Genomic DNA, 19,155 nt, shown 5'->3' on the forward strand with positions numbered 1-19,155 from the left:
GTAGGGGACCAAAGCCCTTGCACGGCGCGCCGATGAGCCCACCTCGCACGTTGAACATACACCGCCAGAACTAGCACAGACGGTCCTAAGCTGCAATCCGGAAATCGTCTGAAATGGTTCGGGATCCCGAGACTCCTCGTCGTCTGTGTTGTTCATGCTGAAAGAAGCCAGACTTTGAATGAAGCAAATAACGACCTCATTCTTCGAAGCATTCTGAATGCTAGAAGCTACACCAATAGGCTATACATAAGGATATTTGTTCAGTAGCCCCTTGCTTCTCCTTGTTCCTCGCCTTCGGGACGCCAGATGTGGGAAGCCTGCAGATACGATTTCTACTACACACCCAGCCGCCCGCAGTTTTGAGTGGTGAGACCCTCACCCAGTGCTTTTCCTGTATTCCTACGAGTGTCGCGAGGCAAGACAAAGGCTGACATCGCCGGATCACCTACGTAGACCAAAGAGAATGTGAAGTCACCACGAAGCTCTAATATCCCCTGTTCTTTTCGTGCGGTAACTTCCGTGGACCCATTGCTGACAACCTCGTGTTGGGTGAGGAGCGCCAGAAAGTAAAACGGAACTATGCACCCTCAGTATGCATGAACGGCTCCAGGAACGTGTCATGATTTTGTGAAGCTGACACGTCGCCTCGCGTGCTTGTTGACTCAGGATGGAGGGCCTTAGATGGGCAGAGTCGACAGAGAAACACAGTTGCATGCGCATGCAGGTGTCTCCACGGCACCTTTGCGCACTGCAGTGACAGTAACGTTGCATAAATAGAATCGTTGGTGATGCTATAAGAAGAAAGCTTATGAATTGTCGCACTGTTCCAGGTACCACTAGTTCGTTTTTCGTGAACCTCTGCGCAGCTCTCCGGCATATAGAGCCAACAACCCGCTAAAGACTTGTCTCTCTGTCGTTGATGTGAAGCCACAGCGGCTTGCTAGCAGACGACCAACTGATCATCGAATGCGACCTACTCTTACTCCCTTGTCTTGTTTGGCCGATCGTCATACCTGCGGTACGTGATATGATCACCTGCCTCGACTTACAAACTCAGCTGGTTTGGCTCTTCTCCCTTCCACGCCGCAGCGATTTGCGCGGTGTGTGTCGAAATCCACAAGCAACCGCATGGAACAACCGGCCCGCACCGATGTCTGTGTTTTTCACGGGAATCGACAAGGTGCTGCCGGTGTATCGTGAATTTCGGTGATGTGTTGAATTTCTTCCGGCTTTGCGTAGGTGTGTAGCCCGCGGGCTGCGGTACCTGTCCCAGCGCAAAGTACCACACACCTGGGACAGGGCATGCTGCATCTCCACCATCGGCGGGACATGTGGATGTGCAGCGGCTGCACACAGATCTGAATCACATCCTGCTTTTATTCCCCGTCTTCGCACGATTCGGAGGCTCCGTGAAATTCGGCTTCGTTTTCTAAGTCTTCTAGTCATGCGGAGGCCGAGGTACTAGCGTCGCAGGCGGAGCCTCGCGGGCTGCCTGCTGCCTGAACGAAAGCTATTCAAGTTGGGTCACCGTCTCCGCTCTTTACAGAGAGCTATGTCCATCATCTCATCAAATTTTCCCGATCTGTCATGAACGGTGGACCCCAGGAGAAATGTCCGAGATTGATAGAGACTTCCTGCCCTGCGGTGCACTATAACCTCGCGGGTCGTAGGCGGCTAACTTTTTGTGCATATCTCACGCAGTGCCGGCACACATATGCTTCTTTTGTACAGCTGTGGACTCGCTCCCCTTCTGCATTTGCAGTTGACCAGCAGGTGTCCGCCTGATACCCCTACCAGATGATGGATCTCCGCCATTTTTGCTGCAGTTTACTTCACAATGTGTGGACTTCGTTGTGCTTTTCTCCGTGAAAAGCTGACCGCGTTCCTCTTGCTCATTCTCGTCTGCTGGACGAGATGGATTCTGAAGGACGACAGGTGCTGCTCCCCTCGAGCAGCTCTCGCCTCATTTCTCTTGCCTCTCACTCCCACACAGCACTCGCGTCATCGGCACGCGCACTGGTGGGTTCCTTTTCGAGCCGATGACCTCGGCCTGTTGAGCCAGTCGACGGTATTTTCGATAGCCAGACGACCTGCGGAGTCGCGAAAAGTCGCTTCCTTTGTCTCGCCGTGCGCCAGGTTGGGTGCGGCAGGGCAGCTGACAGGACTCCACCCCGGCACGCATCCACGAGGATGCGACTCTGTTCAGTGCAGCGGCAAACGCACGGCGCCGCTTACCGTGTCCGTTTCAGACTGCGGGAGGAGGACAACTTGCAGTCCCGTCGCGTCCAGCGGCATGCGCGGAGGTGACTGGCGTCTTTGTTGCTGCGACAACCGGAGGTCCGCGACAGGCGGAAAGACTGGCTCGGCTGCTGTTTGCTCGTCTTCGCCTTCCTCGTTGCGTCTCGCTTCTCACCCTGCCACTTCACCGTCTCCTGCGGTTTTGGTGTACCCGTTTAAAGAAATTGAAGAGAAGTGGGCCAGATACTATTCTGATAACCCTGGAGACTTCTCACCCCCCCTGCCGAGCAGAGCTGAAGAGGCGCAGCCGTCGCCGGCACCCCAAGCTGAGCCAGTCAGAGCCGAGACTTGCCCCGTCTCCTGCGTACTTCCAACAGACCAACGCGGCGGCCCTTCTCCTAGTGACAAAGATTTGGCATTCCGCGCAGAAGACAAGCGGAAGTTCTACATCCTCTCCATGATTCCCTACCCTTCCGGCGCAGGCCTTCACGTTGGCCACAGCCTCACGTACACCGCGGCAGACGTTGTGGCGCGGTACCAGCGTTTGCGGCTGCGAGGGGAGCTCCTAAGGGCGAAGCAGAGGCGCGAGGAACCAACAGAAACCTTCGCTGAAGAAACAGACACTGGTACGCCCGGTCGCGGCGGTGTGACGCCGCCTGCGAAGGCGACTGGCTCGTGCACTCCGTCGGCCGGGAGCCAGTCAGATGACGCGGCAGCGGAAGGATCCCGTTCGAGTGTCGGGCGGAGTGGCGGGTTGCGAGATGGAAGCTCATCGACCAGGAGAGCGCAACGCTTTCCGCAGACGTCAGTTCCGCCGGCAGGCGGCGAGAGAAAGGACGAGTCAACAGTGGCTGAGGAGGCGGTTGCTTCGGGTCAAACGAGCGCGGACGGTGTACAGGTGCAGGAAACAGCGCCTGAGCCACAGTCAGGGGAAACAGGCGGGCCAGCTCTGCAGCCAGATGTCTTGCACGTCATGGGCTGGGATTCGTTTGGCCTCCCCGCGGAGCAGCATGCAGTGGCCTCTGGTATATCCCCGCGTGTCTCGGTTAAAAACAATATCGACCGATTTCGAAAGCAGCTGCAACGGCTTGGCATCTGCGCCGACTGGCGACGGGAAGTGAATACCAGCAGCCCTTCGTTCTACAAATGGACACAGTGGATCTTCGTGCAGATGATGAAGCGAGGACTTGTATACGAGAAGATTGCAAACGTCAACTGGTGCGAAGCTCTAGGTACGCCAGGCGTGTCTCTATGCGCTATGGGCATCCTTGCAAGTCTCGGCTTTTTTAGATCTCGGGAACAAGCTGTACGGATGTGCTGCTGCTGTCACTGCTGTTCTTCCCGCGTTACACAGATTTCAGAAGCGTGGGAATGACGCGTGGAAGCCGTCTCACGCCGGCCTTGCGAAATTTTCAGACGTCGTTATGTACCGACATAACGGGGATACGAGGTTCCGGTACTACGACTGCTGTTGCGGTTGTGTGCTCTGTTTCCAGGCACTGTGCTGGCCAATGAAGAGGTGGTCGATGGTTTCAGCGAACGCGGGGGGTTCCCCGTGAGCTCCCGCAAGCTGGCGCAGTGGCACCTTCGCATCACGGCTTATGCAGAGAAGCTCTTAGCCGGCCTGAAAAAGCTCGACTGGCCGTCCGATGTCAAGCGCATGCAGCGCAATTGGATCGGCCGCCGCGACGTCCTGGAGCTGGATCTACCGGTCTTCGCGGCTCCTGACACAAGGGAATCTTCCCGTGCGCTCCGCGGGCAAGCGCCAATTCTAGATAGCATTCCAGCCGTCGGGGCCACCTCGCGTGTCGCTACAGAGTCCCTCCGGTGTGTGGCTCTCTCCCCCGAGCTCATTTGTGGGTCTGCGTTTGTCTTAATACATAGTTGTCACCCCGATGCCCGTTCGCTTGCCCGTACAGCGGCGGCAAGAGACTACGTTGAGGAAGCCAGTGTGAGGGCCGCAGTGTCTGACCAAGAAAAGGGAGAAGGGTCCAGCGAAGGTCACTTTTCGGGTTCGGCCGTGCAACACCCCCTTTTTCCGTCGAGGCGACTCCCCGTGTGGCTTAGTGACCGCCTGTTCACCCAGCTGCAGGGCTTCGGAAATTTCTTCAATGAGACAGACGCGCTACTGGTGTCACCTGACGGGGACTTCCGAGCAAGAGGATTCGCTGAGGCAGCCGGAATAGATATCATCCGTATTCTTGAAGTGCCTGGACCAACAGGAGGGAATGCACCATCACAGAGCGAACCAAATGAAATGGAGACAGCCGCGGCGGAGGCCACGGCGAGCGCGGGAAGCAACCAGACAGCTGTCCGCAGCGTGAGCATGGCTACATCGGATCCCAACGGAGGCGGAGGGGAACAAACGGCCTGCAAAGACACTCTCACGAGTGGTCCTGCTCAGCGCTCGGAACCAGACTGTCAAAAAGACGACAACGACACGCGGCTGGTGGTACCAAAGTCACCAGAGACTGAGGAGACCCGCTTGATGAACTCTGAAGTCGAGGGACTATCCCTCAACGGAAAGAGCTTGGCATGCGCCAGACAAGAAGTCCTGCGTTTCTTCACAGGAGGCCGGATGCGAGGGTACCACAAAGTGAGGTATGCCATGCGAGATTGGCTCTTTAGTAGGCAGCGTTGCTGGGGCGAACCAATGCCCCTGGTTCGCTCCACGAAGAACGATGGGCCACAGTCTGTCTTTCCGGTGGACGAAGCAGACTTGCCAGTTCTGCTGCCTGACGAACTTCCCCTCAAGGGACAGCGGGCCGAATCGAAAGCGGAACCACGCGAGCGAACACACAGTTCTAACGCAGGCGCAAATGAAACTAGAAATTCGCTTCGCAACCAGCCTACGTCTCCGGTGCCCGCCGCGGAAGATGAAGGAACCCCGGCAGCTACCTTGGCCCCGCTGTACGCCCTGCCTCAGTGGTGGAATGCCACGCTCGCGCTGAGGGAAGTGGGCGGCATGCAAATGGCAAGTACTCTCAGAAATGCTGGGGAGGACAAACCGGGACTAACGAAGCATTCAGAAAGTGACCTGGAAGTTGATCCCCTGCCGGCGCGTGCATGCCAGAGAGAGACGTCCACCATGCCTCAGTGGGCGGGAAGTTCGTGGTACTTCCTCCGTTTCCTTGACCCACAGAATACTCGCGAGCCCTTTGCGCGGCGACTGGCCAACTTTTGGATGCCCGTGGACATGTACATAGGCGGAAAGGAGCATGCGGTTACGCATCTGCTCTACGCAAGGTGAGCAGGTTAATCTGGAGAATTCAGCTACATGCCGTGCAGCTTGTAGCGTCAGCTAGCACATGATTCGGCGCCTAGTTGCATTTCGTTGGCACGATTAGACCTGGCTCAGGTCTGTGCGAAATCGGATGTCGGCTAGTGGATAATGGCTCACTGGGGAACTGCGCAGGCAAGCTGGATGCTATAGACCGGTAAAAGAGTGGGTGTACGCTGCGGACGCACACACTGTGTGAGTGCGTGTGCAGGACGGTGATGTGCCACGTTCCGATTGCTTATCAGTCCTGCTCCGCGCAGCCCCTGAGTACCGGAACGGTACTGCATCAGAACGCTTGTTGCACGCACTGTCATTTTTTCACAGGTTTTGGCACAAAGTGCTGCATGACCTTGGCTTGGTGGACTCCGACGAGCCATTCCGTCGGCTGGTCACCCCGGGTATCATTCTTGGAACGCCCCAGTACTTTGTGTTTAAACGGCAAGACACTGGGGATGCAGTCTCGTCGGAGACAGTTGATTTGATAGAGACCAATACCGCCCGCGAGAAACGTTACCGTGGCGGCGTGCAAGTGCCGGGCAGCAGCCGCATTGGGGTGGGCAGCGCATTTCAGTCGCCTCCCCATGCTCAAGACTCGCTGACGGAGAAGGCTGTGGGCATTCACAGACCTTCTGGCCAGCATGTCTATGCCGCTGAAGTGCCGGCAAGCAGGGTGGCAGTGACACCGACGGGTGTTGCTGTCCTCAGGGATAATACGGATGTGAAGCTGTGCCGTCGGCATGAGAAGATGTCAAAATCGAGGGGAAACGTCGTGTCGCCTGACGACATTATTGACGTCCACGGAGCTGACGCACTGCGCCTTTACCTGTTGTTCATGGGTCCGCTTGAATCGCGAAAGATATGGAACACATCGGGAGTCGTGGGGGCCGCGCGATTCCTCAACCGTGTGTGGCACTTATTTGTTCTGCCCGGTGGCGAGGGGTCTTTCGAGAAGGAGGGACCGCTTCGCGCGCCGTGTGCGACGCCTGCTACGGCGGGATCAGTGATGGGAGAGTATCACACAGGCACGCCGAAGAAGCTAAAACTGCTCAATGCGGCACCGTCTGCCTTCGAGCGCACGCTCCTGACACCATTGATTCGTCGTGTCACTACAGATATTGAGCGGATGTCAATGAATACTGCTATTGCAGCTCTTATGGCCGCTGTTCGAAAACTGGCAGTGTGGACCGCGAGTGGGAATACTGTGTCCGTACGTGCAGCTATTGATTTGATCAGGCTGCTCCATCCGTTTGCTCCTTTTATAACGGAAGAACTGTGGCACATGATTTGTGCGACATTTCCAGACGCATGTGCGACCCCCTCCCGTTCATCACTTCTCGCATCAGCGATATGGCCTGTAATCGGTCGCGAGGCGGGGCATATTTCTTCCCGAAGTGACGGTGCTGTCGAAGATGAGACGGGGACGAAATCGGTCGTGTTTTCGGTTCACGTTGACGGAAAGCTACAGGGCACTGTTCATGTGCCTCCTACGGCAGCTGACGACGAGGAGAAAGTGACCGCGTTAGCAAGGCGTTTCCTCTCAGTGACAGGGTGGGGAGCGCGAAAGCCGGAGGCCGGTCGATTCGCCAGGATTGTGTTTATACCATCAAGACATATCATAAACTTCGTAACTTAGAAGGGGGAAGCCGTAGTGGGAAGCGTGTCGGTGCTCCTTCGGGCGAGGGAAAACGCTGCTTTTTCTGAGGTAACGTCAGACGCATCTCGGGTTCATTAAAAATTTTGAGTGCGCTTAAGACGGCAACAGCTCGATAGAGCACCTGCTCCTTCATCGGCAAACAGCAGCGCCACGTGCACGCGCGGTACCGAAATGAACAACGGTAGGTAGGTTTCATTGGCCAGACGATGGGGAGAACGGGACAGCATAACACTTGTTGTGCTCGACAAATTGAAGCGCAAAAGGGAACAACAACTTCGAAGCGTTGCACTAGCACATACGAAATGTCGCATTCCGGCTCTTTTTTCTTACTAGCCCGGGGAAACGCACGTGTCATTTGTGAGTTCAGAACCCCCTCCCTCGATGCAAGGGACGCTGCGACAGGGATGCTCTTGATTTTGAATCACTAGAACATTGCAGAACCTGATGACAACTTACATCTCGAAGAACACTAGCACGGGGAAGACATTATTACAACCATTGCGGTCGCTTGCCTGTCCATGCTCTGGGCTGTGGCAGGATTCATTCGGGACTTCTCCCTTCTGCGGGGAAAAAGAGCCCTGCTACGACGGCACGATTCCATAAGTGTATGTGTTAGCTGTCGCTTTTAGTTTCAATTCCCGCCTCTTACAACCATGCCGCCATTGCGAGGGAAAGCTTGTATGGGTTAGGAAAGATGAGTCAGAGCGTTACCATGAAGTTGTGGAAGGCTACGACATAACTTTCCCATGAGAAGGCGGGAGTGGGGAAGCGACAGTACGCCGACGGCACGCGTTCTTTTAGTCGTGTATCACGTTCATCCCTCGGGTGTGGTGTGCATCTTGTCAATACTGCCCTCATGTGAACATATCCATTGTCTATATTTGGCAGCCAACCTCTCGCTTTCGATTTGCAATATGCTAGCATTGCTGCGATGAACTTTCCCGGACTCTTTTTCCAGTCCGTGATAATTTGTGCCAATGTCACTTTGCTCAAAGTTGTTAAAACGAATTAGGCATGTCAGTTTGTGTATAAGTGAAAAGAGGATGGGCGTATCCTAAAAAGTACTCTGAACGGAGCCTGATTCATAGTTTATTTCGGAAACAATCCTACAGTAGACTCCAAGGTCCTACCTGCGGATGGACCGACGAGGAAAGAACTAGCTGATAAATTGACTCACAAGGTTTGCTCGTTGTTAATGTATGTCATTTTGTGCTATGTTGCTTTGATTCCGGCTGTTCAAAGATTATTGACGCCCCGAGTTACCGCTTGCTCACACTGTGCTCCATTTCTGTTCTGTGAGTTCGTGCCACGTATTGTTCTGTCACTGCGATAGCCTCGCTAGGCGCACATGAAAACAATCCTTGGCATTGGCGCCGTGTACCACGGAGCTGGTTAAAAACTCTTACTGCTGCGGAATTCAACTTCATGACTACACGTACAAGGGGCCTGCGTACAGGGCGAGTTATGACCACACGTCCAGGAGCGGTGTACAACGTTCATTCTCCACGTAGCTCTTTTTCGACAAGGTAGTTCTCTACAGTTTCCTCTCTGATCTGCTAGAACTATTCTCTTCCCCACTATGGCGGTCTCAAGTTTGGCATATGCATACGGCGGGACATTCGCATCCCGCTTTGCGGCAGAAGCTTTTTCATCCTTCCCTATCCATGGGATTCAGCGACCTGAGGAAAGCAGTCCGGCAGATGAGGTTACTGCACCTGGTGACACAGCAAAGTCCAGCAGCACCGGCAGGCCGAAGGAACGAAGGACGCTGTGGATGGGCGACTTAGATCGAGCTGAGCTCCCAGTGGATGAAACATACGTAAGGAATGACATGTTTCTCGAATTTAATGCGTTCATCACTCACGTCCGAGTCTGCCGCGACAAGATAACGAGGCTGCCGTCATTCGGCTTTGTTGAGTTTGCAACCGAGAAGCATGCCCAGTATGTTTTAGAGCATATGAACGGCCGCTTCGTTCCCGGCAGATGCCACAAATACAAGCTGAACTGGGCGAATTTTAATCTGACCGAGAAACCGGAGACGCGGGCAACTTTCTCGCGGCCTCCCGAACTCAATCGGGAATCGGGGGAGAATGCCAACAGGGTTCCCGACCCAGCCGGTACGTATGAACACACACACGAAAGCAAGACAAGGGTATGGAGTGGAACGAGGAGGGCCGAGCGGGATTACAGTGTGTAGCGTTTTTAAATGGTTCCGATATGCATGCTGTATATTCGCAGGGACGCGTTCTGTGCGACGTACGCTACTCTAATGTCGGGTAGCGATCTTCATAGACAGCTATAAGGACGGCTACTTATTCATATTAGCAACGAAGTTCTTGGCAGCGGCGCGCCACGGCGCCCGCCGCAGTAGTGCACTCCATGATAACACACATTCTCTTTAGTCTGTGGTAATCGAGGAATCTGATATCTGCATTTTCAGCCCACTTACCAGATCGGAGCAGACCTGAAACTGTGGGCACCCTTCCGTTGTTCTCGTGCCGGACCGTTTGCTTGTGTGTGATTGAAGGCAGGAGGCTCAGTGACGTTTGTCGCCAGCCTCAGGGAAGCCCACCACCAGACAGCACGTCTGTGTGGGTCGGGAGTTTAGATCCCGCCACGACACGCGAGGAGATTGAAGACCTCTTTCAGCAGCATTATAACACAGTCTGCTTCGTGAAACTTATCATGGATCCTAACACAGGTATGTTGTATCCATGTATAATTAGGCAGGTAGCAGCTCTCTGGCTGTACCTCCTCACATTTATGAACAGGCGAGTCCTCTGGGTGCGTTACGCCAAGTAGAAGCATCCTGTCAGCAGCCGTCGGGGGTTCTTTTTCTGTCTCTCGTTCGGAACGGCGAAAACGAAGCAACTTACGGCTGCTCGTTCCCGGACATGTGCCAAGGACGACCTGGCCAAAAGAAAGCAGCAGAGCCACTGTGGCATGAGCTCAGTAGAGACTGGAGCACACCCTCCCACCATATGGCCGCACATGGAATGCGCCTCATGTCGCGAGCAGGTTGAATTATGCAGAGGCACGAGCTCTTTGTCTTCTTCTGCTTGACCGCCGGGCGTGTTCTCCTCAGGTACTGGCCGTGGATTTGGTTTCGTGCACTTCCGCGATCCCGAGGAAGCAGAACGAGCATTAGGAGAAATGAACGGGGCCATATGCCGCGGGCGTCGAATTCGTGTCAATCGATCAAACAACAGTAGAGCCTCTTCTGCCCAAGGCGCAGCCCAGGATCCCTCCTTTCAGTCCGCCATGGCGAAGCTGTATGCTGCTACAGCTTATCAGGCGCAGAAAATAGCTCAAGATTACTGTGGCGGTTTTGTGCCAACAAAGAGAAAACGCGGAGTTCTGGCTGGAGGGACAACCGCAAAAGTTGTGGTCAGGGGCTTGGACCCAGTGTGCTCCGAGGAAGAAATCGAAAGGCATTTGTCCCATTTTGGCGAGATCATTCAGACGAAAGCCGTGCCTGGAGGGAAAGCGTATGTGACTTTTGCGGAGCCGCAAGCGGCAGACAATGCCGTCACGTATCTGAGTGGGTGCTTCATCGGGGCCAATCGGGTAGGATTGGAACATGCTGACTCGCAACCACCGGAGAACTTTGGAGCTGGCGGTGAGGGAACAAGCGCCGACGGCGGGTACTACTGGCCTCAATCTGCAGTGAATGTGAACACACCTGCGACCGGAAACATCGGCTAAGCGGCTTGTGGCTACGGCACAACCAATATGTTCCTCGGTGGAACAGCCGGATGGGGAACCGCAGACTGCAACAGCTATGTTGCGGGGCTCGAGGCCTGGGGAGAAACACCTGCGTCAACAGTCGCCCAACAGTACTACAACACGGGGACTCTGGTCGGCGCCATGGGATGCCAGGGCGATTCTCTGGGATGTGTGAGGGCTTCAGGAGAGCCTGGCCCTGTTATGAGAGCTCCAGGACAATTAGTACCAGGTGGTCTTTCCTCGGATCCGACTTCGGACATAGCTTGTGCTGCGCAGGAAGCCGCCGAGAAAGGGCGGCGCGAACATGCCAAACGAAAAGGCTTGATTGCTGCGTCGGACGCCGAGCTCTCAGGTGGGATTTTCCATGACGTTGATCCAGCCATGGTTCCTGCAGACATGCTTCCGGTGCCGATGATGGCTGACCAGGCTATTCTCACGAAAGGCACCCTCGAGAGACACACATTCCTCGCCATTGGACCTCTAGCCGGATGCACGCTGAGGCTGCGCGGTCCCGGTGACGATGACGGCTTTATCGACGTAGAAGACGAAGTGGAAGGGTGCGAGGCGCTGATGCAGACGGACCAAGAGAGGCTTGTTGCCGCTAAGCAGAAAGCTAAAGCCCAGCTGCACGAGGAAGACCAGGAAATGCTATACTTCACACCTTATGTCGGCAACCTGCCCATCTAAATCATTAGATGGCACGCTAGACAAACGTGCGTAGTAGAGACAACCTGGGGTGAAACAAGTCTACAGAGGCGACGGTCGCACGACTCGCCTTTGTGACCCAGCCAGCCATCAAAGAAGGAGAATGCGTCAGGGTCGCATTCACCACTCATCTATCTGCGTGCAGTCAACATGCTATGGCTTCACAGCTGACGACTTTTGTCACGAATCACGTCAATGTTGCTTGATCTTTGATTCCAGATGGAAAACCACATATTTGCTCGCGATTCCGACGGTTTCGCTTGCAACGCAAGTTTTCTACAAAATCTGGGGGACACGTATTGTTAGCTGATGTTCGCTTCGAAGGGAATGCTAGATGCTCCAGTCCCCATGAGGCGTGCTTCGAATGGAAGAACATTAATGTGTGTCATTCGCTCCCGCTCCCACTTCTTTCCACGCGTGAGCATGCAACGCTTCTGTAGAGACCGGAACGCATCTGGCACTCTTCAGTTTTTTCTACCCTAATCTACGTCGTTTTCTGGGGTGGCACCAGTAGTGCGGCATGTCCGTATCTCTAGCATGTCTGCCGGCGATATTCGAATTTGTGTTCAACGGATCGCCCAAGATGAAAGCAGGTGCAACACCACTCTAGTCACATGGTCTCGTTCCTGAATTCATTTTAGGAAACGGTTACAGCTTGCCCTATACTATCACGCAGCCGTTCAGCGCAGCTGTCACGCACGTACCCAGAAAACAGCGACGCGACATTGCAGTGCCAACGATATTCGGTAAACAATGGCACGGACCGACTCTGTTTCCGTTTTCCTTCGGAAGCGGGGCGGGGTTCGCTGATAAAACAACTATCTACTCGTAATGGACCGAAGCATATCGATGCGTCTCCATCCGGTTGCCTGTGGCATGCTGCCCGTAACGAAAACGGTAACGCATACCGACTCGGGCATGCAATGCTGTGCCGTCGGTGCGATTAGATGATACTGTCTGTGTTCGCAGTCGCTCGCGCGCCACGGACGTTGTACCTGCGGTTCCGGTTGGTGGGCAGAAGTACCTTTATGGACCCGCAGCAGCGGCACTGGTCCACTCTATTTGACGAAAAATTTAGCCGTTGCGGTGGCATGCATTCCTTCCAGTTGTACAAACTCTGCGTTAGATGGGGGCACCTCAGCCCTCTATGCGCATAACGACTTGCTTCCTCCGCCACAAAGACAGGCGCGGACGAATTATCGCTAGAACAGAGACACTCAAGAGACGTGCATAAAATGAGGAGCCAGACCAGACGTCAGTGATGAAAATGCCCCCGGCGAATAACCTGCATTTGACTGGTTGCAAGCTGCATCAGTTTGCACTCGACCGGACCTGCAGAGGCCCATACCGTTCATGCACAAAAGGGTTTTCCATTGACTCCTTGGTAGGGGGCAACAAAATAGAGGCCTGACTCAAGAACGCCTCCTGACGTTCCAGTTCCTCTTCTCCCTGCACCACACGTAGACCACACACACGCAAACAAACATCTCATAATGAACATCAACTCGTTCTGCCTGCGCGTTAACCTCAACCCGAAGAGCATAGTGCAGTTCACGCGCGAGGAGTATCATGCACCTGCAGACACAGGCGTGCAAGTTCTGGGGGAAACAAATGCACGGCCACACCGGAAATGCCTCTGCATAGAATTCGCATCTAGTGTTGTTTGCATAGATGTCACGTGAAACATGACAAAATGGTGCTGGGGACGTTGGCAACCGGGATCGCGAAGCGTGTCCAGCACAGCCACTCAGACATGTCCCCCTACAGCAAAGTGGTGAAAAGGAGTCCTGAGCTGCGATTCGGTGTGGTGAAACGCATAGGCCGCTATGGGGCGGAGTCGCAGACCTCATGAGCGTTTCCATTGTGAACGAAGCTTGGCCTCGAGTAGGCCGCTATAGGGCGGAGTCGCAGACCTCATGAGCGTTTCCATTGTGAACGAAGCTTGGCCTCGATGCATCAGACGTTCTTCTCACAGAAAGCACTCGAGGAACCTGCGAACTACGATGAGAGTAGACCCTATCTCCTACTCCGAAAGACGTACTATAGACGAAACCTCGGCTTTCGAGGCGAGCAGAGGCCCTGAAGGCTCCTTGGACGCGGCAGGGAGCGCTAGCGGCGCAAACGAGTAGAGCACGACGCCGACAACACACTGCGCTCACACACAGCAACGCAAGATCCTTGCGCCATAGCCCACCAAGCCCCAAGTATACTGCTGTGACAACAACCTGTCATCCACCAAAGCGGCTCAACGCCAGAGGGGCACCCTGAGGAAGGCAGACACCGAACTCGGTCGCTCACTAGCTATTCGTCTGTAGGGAGTGCGCTTATGTAGCTGCTGACGTCGCCACTACACCGCGTATCGACAACTCGTGGGAGAGCGTCCGTCTTCAAGAACGCTGCGAGGCCACGGGCACTCCAACATTGACTCCGGCAACTTACGATTAGGGCGGAAGTCCCCGTCCACACGTTGAGGCACTGATTTGGCTGGATGTCACAGAAGAGCCAGTGGGATATCAGAAATACCAGGGCGACCTTCAGTCCCTGAAGCGAAGCGTCAGCATCCAACACAGAGCAACAGGGCACATCTCATTCAACCACGCTCTGCTACGCTATCAAAACACAACGAATCGGAAAAAACGTTTTGTGATTAAAGTGCAGGAACTGGCTTCATTGTACGGCGACGCGCAGGCCCCTTTTCTACCCCGCATCCGGTGCCACGGATACGCTCCTACGTCGCGATGCGGGACGGGGAAAAGGGGGGAGGGAGGGGGGGGGAGAGGACCAGGGGAGAAGTACGACATAGAAGAGTGACTTGCGTCCTCACTAGCACCCACAGATACGGTGAGAGCACAGACCGAGTTGAGATAGCAAAGCGGCGAGCGTATAAGTGCCCAGCTTTTGCGCGGGTTCGCGCCTCATCGGCAGCAAAAGTTCCTACAGAGGTGATTCGTAGACGCGCCCACAGTCATCCGATCGCAAGGCATCTTATCAGTGTATCCCGAGCGTGAATGTGAAGAGCAAGGAAGTGCAAACGGGCCTGCGTGTGAGTGCGACAGGAACGGGTTCTCTTACGCGGCACCACCGTGTGAGCATCACGCCGTTTGCAGAAGCCGCAGAAATATACATGCCCCTTCCCGTGTGTTGCGCACCCAGCCCCTAAGCCACAAGCCTTCTTCGACCACGCTCACACCCCTCCGCAGACGCCGGGCGTGAAGGCCCGCGGCTCTCACCTTGAGAATTCCTGTCGAGACGGCTCCGAAGTGAGTCATAAGGTACCACAGGGTGCCGGAATGCATCCAGCCGGAGACGAACAGCCAGAAAAAGCAGTGACCAACTGTCTGCTCACAAGCAAGCAGGAAGGCATATCATACAGTCCAGCGGCAAATTGAGTCCCGCACTGCCTCGGTGCGAACATATCCGGGCTTCAGCCAAAACCCCGACCTACTTCAAACTGAAATGGAACAAGAGTCTTCCGATAACTCCTCTTTGACGCACTCTCGCCCCGTTCTCTAGACAATGAACAAACGAACGCGCGTGGACAGAAGGGACACCCTCGGCGCAACAGCGCAGAATCCAACGCAACTTGTACAGGGTCACCGACTACCTCTGAACGGCCGGTACTAAGTCAGGTGGTGGTTACGCGTGCAGCGACGGCGAGACAGACCTTTCTAAAGTGATGAGAGCCGAGAGTTCCCTCTTGAAACGGGAAATCCACAAACACACGTGTGGATTGCCTGATTTCCGTGTGGCCGCGTGTCAAGCGTTAGGATCACGCACCCTGTAAGAGCCGGATTTCTCAAGGATAGGCTCGACGACGAGTTCGGTGAACCTCGGGAGAGTCCAAAAGATGGTCCACAGCGTGACGGGGATAGCGCAGCACACCCTGCAACGGCAAGACAACAAAAAACCGAAAGAGCGAAGACACAATTACGCAGCCATCACTCTCGGCTCTGGAGCATGCGGACGCGATCAGGGAATACAAGTTCCGCGTGGTCGCCGTAGCAACCGTTCTTAGCAGACCGCAGCACACAAGCCGTGAAACAAAGCAAGGAAGGCTTTAGCGACAAAGCGCACGATAATTCGGGAAAATACGCGCAAGTCAATGAAAGAAGAGCAAGGAGCGGCCGGCAACGACAGAAACAAATCCCCTTGAATCTCATCTACCAGGATTCCCAACAGGTACGGCCTCATGTCAGCTGCTCAACATCACTCCGCACAGGGCACCCACGAGCAACGAAGCTGCTTCAGAACGTCGTCAAAACAAACTCTAAACCCAAGATGCAGGGCGCTCGAGCCGGAGGCACTTACCCCATCATGCACACGAGGTTCGGGCCTTCGATTTTTTTATCGCCGCGCATGAACTTCTCGTTCAGGACGAAAGTCAGGCCCATCAAGACCGACGCGAGCAGAATGAGGATGACGCCGAAAAATTCCTCATCGCGGAAAGTGAAGTTCAGCTGGCACGCCTTCAAAGAGATACCCAGCGTGATCAGCGAAATCTGAGAGGAAAGACATCGCACATCCTCCGGACACAGCATCACCATCGACTGCGAGAGGATGAAACACAGACATACAGAACGACTTGGTCCGGTCCAGTGTTGACATGCATCTACACCATACTTGACAACAAGCATATCGTCTACCCTGCATTTGGCACCCTGCTAGGTGCGAAGCGTCAGTTGCATCTCCCCTCTCCATCAGTTCTCTAGTAGCCGCACAAATGCAACAGAAAAGTGGCTGCCCTTCTGTATGGGAGAGAAGTCGCTTCATCGAGAATGGTACATGCAGAGGACAAATACGCTCCTCGGGCCAAGCACCAGGCAAGACGCACGCGCCACTCGCGTCCGCCCATCTTAGAGGCCCCCTCGCCTTGGTCCGACGCGTACCGCGATCCACTGAATTAGTTCCAGTTTTCGGCGAAGAAGTAGCACAGACCAGACTGCAGTCCAAACCATTGACGAACTGTCGACCACAATGTACACCGCAGCTCCAGCGTAGAGGAGGCCAGCTGCAGAAGCAAAGAGGACCCCTTCGCCGAAATCTTGGATGAGACACCTCAACGAAAAGCACTGCTGTACGCGTCACACTAACAACTCTGCAGCGTACGGAGCAAAACTCGGCTGATTCATGCTGCTTCAGTTGTCCCGCAGAAGATGGCATCATCAGAGGAAGATGACAAACAAGGTGCTGCCCGCACGTGGAATCCAGCCACAAGAGAAATATGCATGGAGAACCACAGCGTTCTAGGGCTGCAGTCCGGGACTTGACCGAGTCATCTACCGGGGGACGGTGGCTCCACAGGCGTAAATCCACGCGGTGCAAGCGCCACACGGCCACGTCTGCACGGAACTCAATCTGGTGAGGCACTCCGCAAAACTGCCAGCAGTCCACGGTTGCCAGCTCTTTGGCGCACCTTTCTTAAGCAGTTGGTTCACAATGTCGAGTGACGACACAAGCATGCCCTTTCGCCAATCGCATTCGCTGCAGACACAACAGAGAGGACGACGCTTGAATATCGCGGGGCTTGTGTGTCTGAAGGGGATTTTCAGAGCAGCAGGAAGGCCTGAAGCACACAGGGAGATTACCCCCTACGTGGACCTTAGCCGCAGCAGTACACAGGTGCAGATGGTAGGGGGGTACAGCCTCTTTCCAGTGGCGCGTGTCATTCCACCAAAAATCGCATCAGGCCAACGTAAGATGAGCAGCCGTGAGCGCTTCCGCCTCGTTGCTCTCTGTCCACAGGCAAAGACAGTTAACGCGCCCGGCGTACAGTTCGATTAGTAGACACATGGCACACCTCAAAGCGCTGCCTGTCCGTTTCCCGGACTCGACAGAGCTGGCAGGCGGGTGCGCTCTCTTGCGCTTATACAACGGACGGAATCTTCAGCTGCTTTCCCGTCGCCCGTCCCCCCTCCCCCCCTCCATAGCCTTTTTCGATGTCTCCAAGGCTGGTCTTCACTCACGATAGCTTCTGCTTGGTGGGCAACGTGCCGACCATGATCATAGAATAGTAATGCGGAAGCAGAATGGAGAATGTGCTCGAGTGAGCCCCTCCATTGTGCTTGATGATGTCTACCAAGAGGGGCTGCACGCAGTATGCTGCCAGGAAGAGCAGGACAGTGGCAGCTTGGATCACATGCTGTCTCGTCAGGAACCCGCCAAAAGTGCCCGCAGCCTGTCCCATTGTGGGATATCCGCAATGCTCAGCACCCCTGGCTTCCGGCCGAACGTTTTTGCGTATCAACACACGGCCAGAACGGTAAAAATCCGGGAACACTGATATTGGAAGCCTCTGCAGTGTGTTAATTGATCCTATTCGCTCGTCAGACCTCAGAGATGAAGACGATGTTGCACTCCAAGAGTGAAGACAGGGGAAAAGACCTTGCTCTCGACCCTTGGGGAGGCCTCGTGTGGTCGAGTCGCAGGCTACCGAGGAGACCTCTGTTGTGGTAGTTTCGTCGACTGAAAAAAGTTGTGTGACGGAAAATGCCGCAATATCCGGCGAAAGCAGGCGACAGCAGTGCCTGTCGACGGTGGATGACAAGTCAGTTTGACTATCACATCTCATACACTAACGTACACATCGCACAGCAGGTGGCCCGCCGCTCTGAGGTTTAGCACGACCTTCATCCGAAGACTTGCAGATAAACTTTGCGAGGAGCAAAAGACTGGCAATCGCAACGTAACACAAAGCTCGTCCATCCGATGTTCGGACAACGCTCCTGACAGACCGGGAGTATGCCACTGGCCAAGGTGATGCTGCCCTACACTACGGAGCACCGCGGTCTCCACTCGAAGGCTACACCAGCTCTGCCTGTTTCCAATCGCCAAAGAACACCTTGCAATGGCAAAGTATCTGCCCTGTACTATGCTTTGCCGAGAAGTTCACCACCAGATCGCGCGTCGAAAAACGAGGCAGGAGAGACAGCGCACACCAAGGCAGAGGGGGGAGGCGCGGCCGCAGACAACGCAAATTGCAAGTTGCGGAAGGCGTAGTCGTGACAAGAATTGTTCCCAGCTACAAAAAACACAAAGAAGTCTTCCAAAAACAGTTCTTCGCCTCACAACTTTCGTCAGGAGAGTGACTTTGTGGGGTAGTCGGTTCCCGCCATGTCCAAAGCGTTTTTATTCATGTGTGACACGTGAACAGTCTCCGCTCCGTTTATCCGCATGCAGTCAGAAATCTGACGTAGTCCCCTAATAGAGCGTAGGTGTGTCTTGCCACGCGAACCTCGTGACTGAGCCACGACGGACGACGCCACTGGGGCGTCTGAAAACATCAGGGAATTTGGCGGCGAAAATACGTACTGTTCGATTGCAGTGAATTTGGTTACCCGTCACAAAGCCGCGTTAACCTGCGGTAGAGTGCGCCCACCCCAGTGCCTCTCGCAAGTGTCGACATACTCCGGCACCTCAGCATCCGACGGTGAAGCGCCCCGGGAAACAGTCGGAACACCTATTATTTCCTGGCGCCTTCCTGCTCTCCGCGCCACGTCAGTTCTGTGAATCTTGCTCGTCTCTTCGAGACTGGCCCGCCTAACTGCCGACGACC

At 54.8% G+C, this 19,155-nt stretch overlaps 4 protein-coding genes across 4 annotated transcripts; 3 read left to right on the plus strand and 1 right to left on the minus strand.

Moving 5' to 3' along the window:
- Positions 1-1,837: 1,837 nt before the first annotated feature.
- On the plus strand, positions 1,838-7,151 carry BESB_049600 (leucyl-tRNA synthetase (LeuRS2); the record flags this gene model as incomplete). Its single annotated transcript, XM_029363411.1, has 3 exons — positions 1,838-3,470; positions 3,735-5,484; positions 5,843-7,151. The coding sequence occupies 3 exons, from the start codon at positions 1,838-1,840 to the stop codon at positions 7,149-7,151; spliced, it is 4,692 nt and encodes a 1,563-aa protein (XP_029220777.1).
- Positions 7,152-8,751: 1,600 nt separating this feature from the next.
- On the plus strand, positions 8,752-10,877 carry BESB_049610 (RNA recognition motif-containing protein; the record flags this gene model as incomplete). Its single annotated transcript, XM_029363412.1, has 3 exons — positions 8,752-9,289; positions 9,700-9,873; positions 10,258-10,877. 3 exons carry the CDS (start codon positions 8,752-8,754, stop codon positions 10,875-10,877), a joined length of 1,332 nt encoding a protein of 443 aa, XP_029220778.1.
- A 27-nt stretch (positions 10,878-10,904) lies between these two features.
- BESB_049620 (RNA recognition motif-containing protein) lies at positions 10,905-11,585 on the plus strand (the record flags this gene model as incomplete). Its single annotated transcript, XM_029363413.1, has 1 exon — positions 10,905-11,585. One exon carries the CDS (start codon positions 10,905-10,907, stop codon positions 11,583-11,585), a length of 681 nt encoding a protein of 226 aa, XP_029220779.1.
- Positions 11,586-13,626: 2,041 nt separating this feature from the next.
- Positions 13,627-17,787, minus strand: BESB_049630 (putative transporter/permease protein; the record flags this gene model as incomplete). The annotated part of the gene is made up of 8 exons (XM_029363414.1): positions 13,627-13,752; positions 14,043-14,144; positions 14,834-14,941; positions 15,381-15,486; positions 15,912-16,102; positions 16,490-16,611; positions 17,017-17,084; positions 17,567-17,787. 8 exons carry the CDS (start codon positions 17,785-17,787, stop codon positions 13,627-13,629), a joined length of 1,044 nt encoding a protein of 347 aa, XP_029220780.1.
- Between the last annotated feature and the right edge of the window lie 1,368 nt (positions 17,788-19,155).

The sequence above is a fragment of the Besnoitia besnoiti genome, chromosome III, assembly GCF_002563875.1.
Source record: "Besnoitia besnoiti strain Bb-Ger1 chromosome III, whole genome shotgun sequence".
Classification (NCBI taxonomy): domain Eukaryota; phylum Apicomplexa; class Conoidasida; order Eucoccidiorida; family Sarcocystidae; genus Besnoitia; species Besnoitia besnoiti.